At 46.2% G+C, this 14,312-nt stretch overlaps 1 protein-coding gene across 2 annotated transcripts in view; it reads right to left on the reverse strand.

Annotated features, from left to right (window-relative positions):
- Positions 1-14,312, reverse strand: part of PPM1H (protein phosphatase, Mg2+/Mn2+ dependent 1H) — a 231,415-nt gene that overhangs the window by 107,893 nt on the left and 109,210 nt on the right. For both annotated transcript variants that reach the window (XM_070621935.1, XM_070621936.1), the window contains exon 4: positions 10,411-10,523. In XM_070621935.1, the coding sequence (XP_070478036.1) occupies positions 10,411-10,523 (113 nt within the window). The remainder of the gene's footprint in view (positions 1-10,410; positions 10,524-14,312) is intronic.

Below are 14,312 nucleotides of genomic sequence, written 5' to 3' on the forward strand. Positions count from 1 at the left end.
ACCATGAGGACAGGGGGTTTTGTTCATGGCTGTGTTCCCAGTGCCTACGCATGAGGTGGGCACTCAACACATATTTGGCGAATGAATGAAGGTATGAACCCTGTGCCACACTCTTTCCATGTGCTCCATGTGCAGGACCCGCTAACCTGCATGCTGACCCTGAGGCATGGAGCCAGCCCCTTCCACAAACGAGAAAGCCGAGGCGTTTCTGTAGGGGTGAAGGCTAGCTTTTGCGAACTCCAGCACCCCAGGCTCACCCCACTTCACCAGGCGGTATTGCCCACAACACCGGCTCACTACCAGGGGCTGACACCTCCCTGCCTGCTACTAACAGCTAACCCAACGTTGGTCCTGAGGAGTTTGTTGGCTTGCTCGCACAAGTGAGGGCAAAGTTGAAGGTTAAATGCCCATCTTGTCTAGGTAAAATGCCCAGAACAAACTAACCTCCTGATACCCAAACATGCACAGCAACAAGGACTGCTCAGGGACTATCAACACGCCATCCTGAAACAAGACAGACCTTCCGAGACCATTTCCTGTGGACGATGGTTCCGTGAGGCTCACGGCACCCAACAAGTATGATCCCACCAAAAATATGGTCCCACAAAATGACCCCAAGCGCCAACCAAGCTGTCAAGCACTATTCACAACCACAACAGTGCCACTGTGGAGTCATAAACCAAAGGGGTCAGCCGCAGAGCTCTGTAGCAAGGGAGCCTGACCTGCAAAGCAGTCTGGTTGATGCAGCGAACCACTGCTGTCATTCCCAGAGCCAAAGAACACAATTACACACGCGCCTGAGTTTCCCCTTTACACCAAGGCAGCCTCCATGCACTGAAGCCCAGTGCTCACCTGGCTCCCGAAACACCTGCACTGGCCCATCACTGCATCGTAAATGGATGCCCGCCTGCCTCACCGGCCAACTCTAAGTGCCATGAAGGTAGAGACCTCGTCGGCCTCATTCACTGCGTTTCCCCAGCACACACCCGGCATCCAGATGTTTACTGAATCCTTTTCCTCCCATGGCATTTCAGTCAGCTTCTATCTTCTCGTCCCCTTTGGGCTCTGACTGGATAATAAATGCACAATGAACCGGACAAGTTTAACGTAAATAAACTTAAGATGGATTGAGACATATTTATCAGTGATCCGTCTATAGTAGTTATTTTGACTCTATTAAGGATGACATGAAGAAGAAGAGACGTGCTCAAATAAAAAATAGACTGAAGAACTACAGCTCGAGGGTAGGTAAGAGGCTGAACTATGAAGCTGAACTGGTACGTCATTTAAAAACCTCTGCAACGTAACCATGACAATGTAAAAGTAATCTCAAAAGCAGAAAGTGAGATTAAAACGTTAATGTTAACAAAACTGATCAAATAAGTTTTAGTAAAACTGATAAAATCATAAACCGTCAGTGCAGTCATACCCTCCCTGGTTAACATAATCTCGCTCCTTTAGCATGAAGTGAGTCTCGCTTTCTGTGATGGACTTTCTGAAGACACATGTCTGGTACGCTGTTTACTGTGGCTTTTTCATTATCCCAATGTGTTCTTCTCCAAGATGCAAGTGGACCAGAGGGGACAGCTGTGTCTTCACTGTCTTTGACAACCTAAGCTGGACTCACCGCATCTCTTGTAAAACCAGCAGTGACAAAATTAAAGTAATGAAAGAGCTAACTGGTGTTGGGCTTTAAAAAAGATAATGACATCCAAGTTGTAGCTTCATCAGCTCAGTGGGAGACAATGTAACAGCAATGAATAAAGACGTCATCACTCATTAAACATAACATGGCTTCCCTTCTCAATGCCCAGTGGTAGCTGAAACTGCCAAAAGTTCATCAAAATACATCCCCTGGGGCCTGGGCACACAACTTAGACTATTACATTTCCCAGCAGCCTTCCTTGTTTCTCAGGATGGCCATGCACCAGAATTCCAGCCAATGGAAAGCACGCAGACGTGATGTGTGCCTCTTCTAGGTCTGGGCCATAAAGACCTTCCTTGAGTGCCCCCTCCATGTTCTTGTCCCCATCTAGCTGACTGGATGGAGACGCACCCAGAGACCTTGGGAGCCAAGTGTTAAAGATGACAGAGCCTCCTTCATCCCAGGTTCCTGAATGCCTGCAGGAGACAAAGCCACTGCTTCTCCAGGCCAGCGAAGCTGGGGGTCTCTACTTTCCACACTCAGCCCACCTGATATACTATCACATGGCAGGAAACACTTGTACCTTTCCTTCTACAAACTGTGAACTCATTAAACTCTTTTAAGAAGGCAGGAAACATGAAAACAGTCATAATATTTTTAAGACTCTCCTAAAGTCCTGGAAATGGTACTTAATGGGACCTTGAAAAATCACATTACTTAGTACAAAATTCTTGCTAGGTGGTTGTACAGTTGATGCACAAATATTTCCCCTGACAGAGAACCCACTGCATCTCTGGAGAGCATCGACGGCTCTCCAGAGGGTGAGGAGGGTGACAACAACAGCGTTCACCGTTACTGTGCAGTCACGTGGCCCTGTGCTAGGAGCCTCCACATGTCTGCTTATCTACCCTCACCCCAGGAGGTGGGTACTCATCATCTCCATTTGCAGATGACAAACTGAGGGACTGAAAACAGGAGATTGGCCCAGTTTACATACACTTAAAGGCAGCAGAGCCAAGAGGCAACCCAGGCTGTCTGAGTCCCCACTCTTCACCACCACCCTGACCTCCTGTGACTTCGCCTCTGTCCCAGACTCATGGAGAGCAAGCCTTACCACTCTCCCTCCTATCTGACAAGTACCTAAAGATCTCTTTCACGTCAACACAAGCTATCTTCTCACATGGCTCATTTGCCTTTTCCTCATCCCCTCAAACATGGCCCAAATCTCTTCACCTCTCTGGTCTCTGGAAGGTTTCTGTTCATTCATGCACATGTTGAATTGTGTCACCTAGAGAGGGACTTCCTGTGTAAAATGAGATTAATAATAGTCCTTCCCCAAAAGGGTTGGTGTGAGGAGTAATTAGGTTATTCATGTAAAGCCCTGGAAACTAGAAACAGTGCTTGAGACAAGCAAGACAACAGAAAACATGAGCTCTTATCAGCCGTGTGTGTCAAATGCTGCAGCCCGTGGTTACACTAGGTTCTGGTGTCTACACCACACTGCTGACCACAGTGAATTTACTGTCAACTTACATTTTTTAAAAAAAACACGAGCCATTGATAAGCTTCGTCTCTCCATCCTGCTGGTTTTCTTTCCTTCCCTTTTCAACATTACTCTTTACTTTGACTATGGTTAAGCTTCACCGGTTCAGGTTTAGCCACCTTCCCAGGCACTGAAGGTCTTTGTGAATCTTACTAGTTCATCTTACTTAGTTTCACATCATCAGCAAATCAGATGATCAGGCCCTGAAAATCTTGGTGTGGCTAGAGTGGCCCAAAGATAAAGCCTTGGGGTTCTCCACTGGAACGTTCCCTCCAGACACGGACCTGATGTTTCATTCCCTCTCAGCAGCTTGGGTAGATGAGGTCGCTGTCTTGACCACAGCATTTCTAAGTGCAAATATTCCATTTCCATGAACTCCACCAGAAGTCCCTGCCCGGCCCATCGGTGGGCTCGGGGTAAAGCGCAGTTGTTACGAGCATGACTTGGTTGGGATGAGGGAACAACAGCCAGAACCACCCCCTCCCAGGGGCCCAACAATCAGAGGGCCCCACAGGGGGCTGCCTGACCCATTTCAGACAAGGGGCCCCGGCCTAGTGTAGACTGGGCTGAGGGCTTCAGAACTCCCTGGCAGTCACTGGGAGTCTGAAATTGGGAGCTGCATCATGCAAGAAATCCTGACCCCAACTCCCACTTTTCCAGGAAAGGCACCTACGTTCCAGAATATCCGGCAGCAAAAAGGAATCCACCGCCAGCTACAGAGGTTTAGGTGGGGCCCCCAGGTAGCAGCATCAGAGAGCTCAAGGGGAAAGTCACCAGCCAAGCTCCCAGCACGTGGTGGTGGGCAGCAGTGGGGCTGCTGCGTACTCCATAGCTTCAGGGTTGGACGCTTTGACCTCAGGCCAGGAACAGCTGGAATTTTGAAACTCTGAGGGCGTGCTGGCTCCTTCGCGGCTCTCTGAGATGCCTGGCAGTAGACTTTAGAGCAGTGGATCCTAGTATATCAGAATCCCTTGGAGGGCTTGCAAAAATGCAGAGTGCTGGGCCCCATCCTGGTTTCTGAATTAGTGGGTCTGGGTAGAGCCCCAGAATTTACTTTCTAACAAGTTCCCAGTTGATACTGGTGCTGGTTTAGGGACCACACTTTGAGAACCACTGATTTAGGGCAAGAGGTGTCAGAGAGAGGTTTGAAAAAAATTCAAGGGAGGAGACAGGAAGGAAGTCCAGAGAGAAAAAGGCCTCTTAGGTGCCCTCTGTGTGGACAGCAAGTGGCTTGATAAGAGGAGTATAGACTATGAGCCATCATGTGGTCTCCACGTCTTTGCGTGCATCCGTGATTGTCTGATGGGAATATTTTCTTTCTGCTAATCCCTTCTACAGGTTACAGGAACAGCAAAGGGATCATGTAAAAAGACACTAAAAAGATGGAGGAGCTTGCAGAAAAAAGGTAGAAATAAAGATTCAACTTTCGCAGTAGAGAATGGTGGTTAGTTTCGGTTTCTCTCTATGCAGTTTTTCAGATATTTGTTGAAGAAAGGGAGAGGTGTGGTGAAATTAATATAGTCAATGCAAGAAGATCAAAGACACTTCTGAGCTCAGAGGAAGGCTACTGTCAAAGCAGCAGCTCCCCGCAGGTGTAGACAGATGAGCCACTTATCAGCAATAGGCAGTTTCAGGAAGGTTCCGTACTGGCCATTTCTGTCCATGGACATAAAAAGGCATGAGGAGTTCTTTACATTCCCTTGGCTTGGAGGCAGTGACATCATGTTTCATTATCTTCCCACCAGTAAAGCGGAAAAGACACCACAGGTGTGTAATTGGTTTTGAACTGAGAAATGAAAATCTTGTTTAATACCTAACTCCTATCCTCAAGAAATTTCAGACTTGCCAGAGGAATTCACCTCTGAATGAACAGCAGAAGCTTTAACTTAAATGGGGATAATTCTGGAAAATTAAAAACGAGTGAAAGAGCAATGAAAGGAAACCACCCTGGCTGGACTTACTAGCTTCATTTTAAAGACAATTCACGGAATGTCCACTCTTGTTACACACAGCTGCTTCACGAACACATTCGACCTTCTCAGCCTTTTCCTAGGAGCACCTTCAAGAACATGAAGATGACTCTATATTCCCTAGAGCCCGAGACTCATTGTGAAAGTGCTAGACAAGCACAAGACGCTTGCAGCCAAAGAAATCACCAACACAACAAAATGGAGGTCTGAATTTGTGGCAGTCGTCATTTATAACATAAGCGTCCAGAAGGTCCAGAAAATGCCAATGTTATTTTCAATAGATTATCCGCAAAATGAAAACACAAAATTTAAAATGGTCTCCTAAAACTTTGGGACCTTTGGAAGGGGATGGCAGCCCTCATTTTGAGAAAAGACCATTCCCAATTTCAGAAGTGAATGAATTAGACCACCCAAAGCATATCTGCTTCCCTAAAGCAATGCATTTAAAATAGCTTCCAGGTGCAGCCATTCACTCAACTTCACCCCATAAAGCATTTTAGGTGAAATCAAAGATGCCATTGATTATAAGGTATGTCATTATTTTACATACAGATAGGAAAGAAAAAATGTTAATTAGAAACTGTTGATTTTAGAGATGTCAGCATGCAAAAAAACAAAAACCCCTGCCAGTCTTAGCACGGACAGGTGCCACGCATTGAACTGAGAACATGGCACTCTGACTTCCATCTTGGGCTGGATGGCAGTCCACTCCTCAGCAGCTGTGGGACCTTGGGCAGATCACTCCACCTCGCCGAGCCTCCGTCTATTTATCTGATATTAACAGTGCCGACTTCTCACCACGTGGCTCAGAGAATTAAATATGATTCTCTGTCACAGTATTTTGCATGTGCCTGGTGCTTATTAGCCGTCTTACTGCTGCTGTTACTATACATCTGGCAGGAGTGGAATCATGAATTTAACAAATCTTAAATGGTTTTTCCTAATCTGAATGAGTTCACCTAGCCTCAGTTGCCAAACCCTTAGACATTGTTTGAAATACGCGGTAATGACTTTGCCTCCTCAGTACCTTAGCACTCTAGAAATAAAATTATCTTCTAAAATGGAGTCAATGCATCTTCTTAACCTGAAGAATCACTCAGAGCCCTAAGGAGGGATGACTCAAACACAATGGGTGATGGTTTGCATACTGCTTTGCAGGATGTCTGCGTGCCACCAGTTCACTTTTGCTTGAAGTGACAATCCGCCCGCCATCTGCTCCCTTCCTAGTCCCTTCTGATCCCCTAGGTGTTGAGTTGGCTGCCTTTGCCTGGGAAAAATAAAGCAACTGGCCTGCATCAAGTAGTTACCACATGTGCTCCTGTGGCTGGTTACCTTGGCTGAGGGGAGTAGGCAAGTCTGCCCCAGGCTGTGGGCCAGTCACCCGACATCACTGTGGTCACCCTACGCTGAGAGTGGTGGCTGACTCATCACCTAGTAGGCCACAAACAGCATCAGGCAGCTTCTCCTGAACACAACCCCAAGCACACGTGTGCCTGACGGTAAGGCAGCTCCGTCACAGCTCACTAAGTGGCTTGGAAGTCAGTCCTGACCACCAGTGGTTCCAAATCAAGCCAGCGCAAAGCTTCTCTCTTCCCGAGCATGAAGAATTACGGGATAGGGAACCTCCGACAAAGATTTGCTTTCACTCTCAGAACTGTCAAGATTTAAAGTCAACATACGGCAGCTAATATCTGGCAATAAAGAAAAAAATAGCACTTAATTAAGAAGGGCCCTGTTGCTAGCATCCTCCGTCAGCTCTAATCGTTTTTTTTTCTTCTTTTTTTTTTTTTAAAGATTTTATTTTTTCCTTTTTCTCCCCAAAGCCCCCCGGTACATAGTTGTATATTTCTCGTTGTGGGTCCTTCTAGTTGTGGCATGTGGGATGCCGCCTCAGCGTGGTTTGATGAGCAGTGCCATGTCCACGCCCAGGATTCGAACCAATGAAACACTGGGACGCCTGCAGCGAGAGCGTGAACTTAACCACTCGGCCATGGGGCCAGCCCCTCTAATCATTTTTTTTAAGTTGAGCCCTCAGATTCCTGACTCCTTGTCCACGAGTGATAACAGACCTACATTTACAGAAGTCTGCTCAAAGTTGCCTTAGTTACTGTGTCTTGGGAAGAGCTGAATATTTCTGTAAACTCAAATACCTACGATACATTATTAGTATATGAACTAGGCAATGATCCTACATAAGATATCAAATATCTATTGTTCACACAAGAGCTGAAAACAGCACCCTAATGAGTAAGTGTCCTGTAATTCATCCTTTGGATAGTGCAGACAAATACCAACTCAGAGCACTCCTGGGTTTCTACAGGACGCATGCCCGACATGTGAACAGCAAACCCAGTCACCCGACCATCCAACCCCAAATTCATGACCAGATCCCTGGGCCAGAATACTATAAACGTAATTAAGCTTATAAGGTTTTAGAGGTGCTGTTTTATCATAGGGTAATTTTTTTTTTTGGTGCTTTACAGTTTTAGTAAGGGTAAAAGTACCTGTCAGGCTTTTCAAATTATTGGGAATAACATGTGAAAATCATACTTTTATGGACACTTAGGAAGACAGGAACCTCAGTTACACTAAAATCCCAGAAACTGACTCTAAGAAAGATAAAATAACCAAAAGATCAAACTTTATAGCACCACTTTATGTTCCAAAGTGCCACTCCTCATAGGGTCATCTTCAGAATGTCAGAAATTTTAGAGATTAGTCCAATACCATGGTTTTATAGATGAGGATATCAAGATCTGGTCTAGAAATGGGCATTAAAAAAAGGAGGGGGCAAGGCAAGAGCCCAGAAGATGAATGCTTGGGACTGGCAGGTCCTGGACAGGGGACAGGAGCTCCATTGAAGTAGGACGAGAAGCCCAGGCTGGGCAGGTGACTCTGTTAAGGAGCTTGGAGCTCTTTCCTCAAAGATGAGGAAGAGGCATTGGGGAGGCGTGGCTTCTGTGAAAAGGATAATCAACATGAAGAATGTATTCTGGGCACAGAAGTTGGGTTGCCTTCTTAGTCTGGGGTCATCTGGTGAGAGGGGCTTCACTGGGATGAGGGCTGGGCCTGTCCCAAGGAAGCAAGACACTCGGTCACCTCCTTAGTCACTGGAAGAGCTAGGAAAGCAAACTCACTTCAAAGGACACGGAACCAGACGTGAAGACAGAAGGTGAATATGAGTAAACAGCTGAATCACCAACTTGGTCCTAGAGCACAAAGAACCACCTCCTTATCTGCTCGTCTGTTTCCCCACAAACTCAAGAACAAGAGGCCCAGAGGCTTAAGTGTGTGTCTTAAGAGGCCCCTGAACATTGAGGACTCCTGTTTTTAAGATGCTCCAACTCTGGGCAACGAAGGAAAGGAGACACAGCAGGCAGGCTGGTTAGCCTCCCCTGCACCCACCCCCGCCCCAGAGACGTGGTCCTGGCCTGTGTCTGTGTCTGGCAGGCTCACCTCTAGGACCTGCATTCCCTGGGCTCCTTGTTCCCTGGCTTCCCGCAGGGCTCATCCAATGGGAAGCCCTGGTACGAGATGGGCAGACAGGAAGAGAGAGAAGTACGAGTATTTCTTCCCATTTTCTCCTGTAGCTCTGCCTGGGGGCCCCCATCGGTGGCCCCACTCTCCTGGGCTCTGCTGTAGCATTTCCTCCCTGCTCCTTACAGGCCTAGGGCGGTGAATTCCTCTCTGGGCCTCCACGCTCCTGGCCGGTTCCCTCTCACTCCTTCAGTCAGTTGACCCACCTGAGTTGCAGTCTGTCTCCTGGCAGGACCCTGACACAACACTAAGGAAGAGAAGCCATGGGATAAACACAGCATCTTGTACACACTTCCATTTACCTGGCAAAATTTTATATTGAAACTGAGATCTCTTACAGACTAGAGCAGAAAATCCACATACACTCTAAAAATAAACAGACCTTTAACAAACATTAATGTTCAACCCCCAAATACTGCTGCCTCAGCAGTTCCCCCTCCTTTGGCGTCTGGGATCTGTAGTGGGAAGACTGGGGGAGGATGCTTCGCGAGGGGGAAGGACACCCCCTCAGCCTGTCTCCTGCTTCGTAAACAGAAGTAAAATGAAGCTGAACTCCTTGATCGCCTCCAGTTAGTCAGTGCTCCAGGCTACAGAGGCAGCAGCCACAACCTGACGGAGATGGGGCAGGGGAGGGGGTGGGGTCAGACCTCAAGGAGGGCCAGAGCAAGCAGCGTTGCTGAGAAGAGGCATGTGACCTAGAGGAAGCAGACAGAGGAATCAGAGCACCCTAAGCCCACAGCCCACGCAGGAAATGCTCATCCTCTGAGGACATCATGGTTAGAGTCCAGAACTTTGCTTTCAGAAGGAAGAGTCAGTCTTCAGCAAAAAGTCCTGCCTTACAGCCAACATATTTTGTTGTTAACGGGGCAGACAAATGTGTAATTTGTAATTTAAAAATTCCCTTCACCTCAAGGAAGCATGAGTTACTTAAAATAAAATTGCACAAGTTTATCTTATTCCCTGGTAACGCTGGATAGAGTAAGTGTTAACCATAATCGCTTGGCCACAATTTCCTTCAGCTGAACCTGACAAAAGGCAACTCCAGCCACAGGGGTGTGTGCATAAGAGGAGAAACTCCTGGGCCCCTGGGAGGGGACAGTGGAAAGTCACTGAGCAGAAGTGGAACCAGCTGGTGAGTCCTTCGGGTCCCCTCCAAACACCCACGTCATTCAAATCCCTTCCCTCGTCATCATTTATTATGCTTCTGCTAAGCTTTCATCTAAAAACAGGTTCCAAAGTCAAAAACCATTTGAATACGACTGGCCTAGATGAATTGCAGGTGTACAAACGAGCTGCTCCTGGGCACGAGCCGAAGCCTGCCTTCACCTTCTAATACGGCCTGCTGATGCTTCTTCAATGTGTTTGTATTCAGATGTAGAAGGCTTATTTTTCACAATATCTAATTCCAAGCAGAATTACTTTATTTCTAATCATTTCCTTTTTTTTTTTTTGTGAGGAAGATTGTCACTGAGCTAACATCTGTGTCAACCTTCCTCTATTTTGTATGTGGGACGCTGTGTGTGTGTAGTGTGTAGTGTGAGTGGTGTGTAGAGCTGTGCTTGGGATCCGAACCCACGAACCCTGGGCCGCCAAAGCAGAGTGTGCGAACTTAACCGTTAATGCCAGTGGGCCGGGCCCATTTAATATTTCCTTAAAGATTTAAGTTATCAGAAGGCATTGGAAATTAGTAAGGACCAGATGGCAAACTTGCTTACCTGCTATCCCCAGCATTTGCCACATACAGCTTCCCCAAAAGGCAAACCACAACGAGGGCAGTGCAGCCGCCAGATATGTTATAGGAACTCCTCTCTCGTTCTATCTGTAGGTCCTGGAGAAGAGAACAGAGTCAGTGCCGGGCTGTGCAGGAACTCCCTCAAAGGCTTCCTCGGCCTCGCTCCCCTCACACGGCCCTGAGAGGTCAAATGTGCTTCACAGACAGACAAGAAAATCTTTAGGATATGTCTTCCGCCACCTGACGAGCATTTCTGGAGAGGACCCTGGCACAAAACTGTCACCTGGCAGACCATCTGCGGACCAGAGACAGGAAACGGGGGATTGCAAACAGACACAAGCAGACAAAAAGGAGAGGGCTAAAACCAAGTGTATTCAACGAATATCAGAGCTTACGGAAAATCTAGTCTTTGTAGGGACCGCCTGCTCTGCCACATGGAAAATACAAGAGAGATGCCAAGTACTCGAGTCTGATCAATGTTTTTAACCCTGAAGTCTCCAGTAAGTAGTTTCTTTTACAGCTCGATGAGAGAGGTGACTTGAAGGACTGTGTCCTCCATCCAACGTAGGCAGGAGTCATCGCGTCTTATGGATCAAAGATAGACGTTTCCAAACTCTGATCAGACTTCTCCTCCACAGCCACTGACGCACAACGGAGGGACAGCCAACACTCACCGAGCGCCTCCTCTGTGTCAGTGCACGAAGCACTTTATATACGGAATCTTATCCTCACAACCGTATGATCAACCTCACTGGAGGCAGAGAGTGGGGTAACTTGCCCATATTCACCTGGCTGGAGTTTGCAATCCCACCTGATTCTCCTCCAGGGGCTGTTATTTCCTGCTACCTAATGAGGCCTCCCCAAGAACAGTAAGAACAGGGCAACCCTTCTGTTGACAGCTTTGTGAAACTGTGCGTCATGGACAGAAGCAAGGGTTCTGTGACCTTAGAAAAATGTGAGTTGAGTTAGGAAAATAAATTGAATGCCCGCTAAACTACTGCCAAATGTTCCGGTAGTCATCTACTCCTGAGGCAGGGGGCGGGAGAATGGGGAAGGGCAATAATGACTGAAGACGAAGAAATGGTGCTGATGCTGAGGGTGCTGTTGGCAGACCTCCGGCCTGGGCACTTCTGTGATTCTTAGGAACCCACAGCATTAGGGCTCAGGTGCTTCAGCTGGCCTCCTCCCAGACAAGCGGAGAGATTTCAGTAACCTGCATTTATCAGCAACCACTTTGCTCCAGGAGCCAGAGGTGGTCACAGAAAGTTAGACAAATCACCAGTGGCAACTGGGAACAGGAGAAGAGCCCGAGCTGAGGGCACAGGTTAACAACAGTGTATTGGTGAAAAAGTCAGTGGAGAAAAAGTACAAAGACAGGATCTGAGAGAAACTAACATCCTGGAAGTGACCTGGGTAAGAGGGGGAGGCTGAGGTGCCACGGGGAGCGGGCAGGAATGTGTGCGGGATGGGGTAGTTTAGACGCAAGTGAAGAAGAATTCCAGTGAGGGGGAGAGTGGACAACAGCATTGGAGCCGCAGAAGGGTCGAGCGTGAGGACCACCTGCAAAGACGATATTGGGTTTTTAAAATTTACATAAACTCTGTATAACTTCGCTTTCTTCATGGACTGCTGGGAGGGTTAAATCAGAGGGCGTGTGTGAGGGCGCAGCAGGCCACGCAGAATCTTCCCACAGCCTGGAAGCTCCATGATTGACAGCAGAGACGTCTCTTGCTACTGCTAAACCCTCAACACCTATCCCAGGCAGACGAAAGGTAGTTTAATAAATGTCTGTTAAATGGGCAAATGAAGAAATACATTAAAAAATGCCTGGGTTTCCAAATTGTCTTGCCACCACCTTACCTCTGCCTTAACATGAGAAATGTGGTCCACAATTCACAAGTGAAAAGCTTACCATGTGAATAAATGCTCACGGGGATAACAAGGAAGCAGGAACCCATGCTTCAGCTAAAGTGCAGTCACTTCACAAGAATCAATGGTTGTCAGAAGCTACAGAGGGATGGCTGGAGGGTGGGGGGTGGAGGGGCACAGATGTCAGCCTGGAAGGACTGTGGCAAGGAAGGGAGAGAGAAAACACGGGGACTTCACAAGGTTTGTCTGTTTACCCTCCAAACAATGCATTAAAACAGAACCAGCAACCCTATTCACAAAGGAGCTTGTGGGTGGATTCATTCATTTTTTTTTTTGCACTTAATAAAAAGTTGATATTACCATACATATTTCATCAAATTAATATATATAAGTAGATAAAATCCACACCCAATACTCCTGTTTTTGATAAATTGGAAGGAACTGCTCTAGCTATAGAAACCATTCTTCCACATCCAGAATCAACATTTGTTTGAATATCTAAAGTCAACTTTTATTAAAAATCCCTTCAGGACCCAACTGCTTGCAGGCTGTATGTGGACCGGTGTGTGAAGGATGCCCGACCGACTTAAACCATCAGTGAGATCCAAGAGGGGAGAGATGCTGTGGTGCACAGTGTCCATGTGAAGCGGCCGTTCACGGCAAGGAAGTCTGCTGGGACCTAGACAAACGAGGTGATTTTGAATTGTAGGTGCGTTATTTATCATGGTTTACATCACAACAAAATCTGATTATAAGATCATTTAATCCTTAAAAAAAAAATCAAGACAAAGCGTTGGACACTAAGATTTTCTGCCAGAGCAGAGTTCACATTTGCCTCTAATTTTTTAGGAAACATTCCAGTTAGCTCGCCCAGTCAGTCCCTTGCTCCTACATTAGTAGTGTGATTCAATATTTTTTTCTAACCGATTTCATCGTTTCTTTCATCTTTTCCTACGTTTCAACTGCGTTCCCTCCATAGTTCCCCCAGCATAAGGAATGCTAAATTTAGGAGCACTTTCACATAAACAGTGGACTAAAGTCTAGCTACTTTTATCCCAAGAAACTTTGCTAAAATGTTCACGCTTTCACCAACCCCGCCCTTGTGTGGTAATGTACACGCGTGTATGCACACGCACACATACACTTTAATTATGTGTGTACTGTCTCAGATCATCGTGATAAGGATTTGAAAGATGTGTTTCATAGTCCTGGGTCCCTTTGAAGGATTCACTGATATTAAAATACACTCTTTTATTTCTTCTCAGACTGGGTGTAACTAGAACATATTCTAAAAATAATTGCTTCCCCTCCTCTCCTTAGAAGCCAAAATAGCACACTTATTTTTTCCTACACCACCTACTCCTCCTTAAAAGATGTTTCACAAAATCTTAGTGCTGAAAGGAACATTAAAGGACCATCTCAGTGGTTCTTTCACAACCAGATCAAACATGATAAATGAAGTCAATAAAGATATATTTACTGTGGAATTAACTACCTATTTTCTTCAAACCCTCAACTTTTCCGATTAGCTTAAGCTTCTCTACTCTAGGTAAAAAAAAAAAATACACAGGTGCAATTATTATTAAAACCCTCAAGTTTGGGTATTCTTTCAAAAGAATCAATGAAATCATGGGAAAAACGGCCCACTGCTCTGTGCTAAACAAGGACCAATGTGGAATATGTCCCCATTTTAGTTGTCAGTGAACCGTGAGACATAAGTCTACGATAACTTACTAGTAAACACATGCACATACTATCATTTCTTTTCATGTAAGGTCTAAAAGGATCAACTTGAATGACTCATAAGACTCAATTAACTCAATTAATTGATTTATCTGCCCAATCAAGAGACCTGAAGCTCTCGAAAGGCTGCTTTCTACTTAGCAGATGGATTTATGCTGTGTTGTCTATCTAAATACTGCATTTAAGCTAGGTTTATCTCTAAATCAAACAATGGATCCAATTTTTAAGACGGGATTTTTTTCTTTTTTTTTGAGGAAGATTAGCCCTGAGCTA

This window comes from Equus przewalskii, chromosome 5, assembly GCF_037783145.1.
Source record: "Equus przewalskii isolate Varuska chromosome 5, EquPr2, whole genome shotgun sequence".
NCBI lineage: Eukaryota > Metazoa > Chordata > Mammalia > Perissodactyla > Equidae > Equus > Equus przewalskii.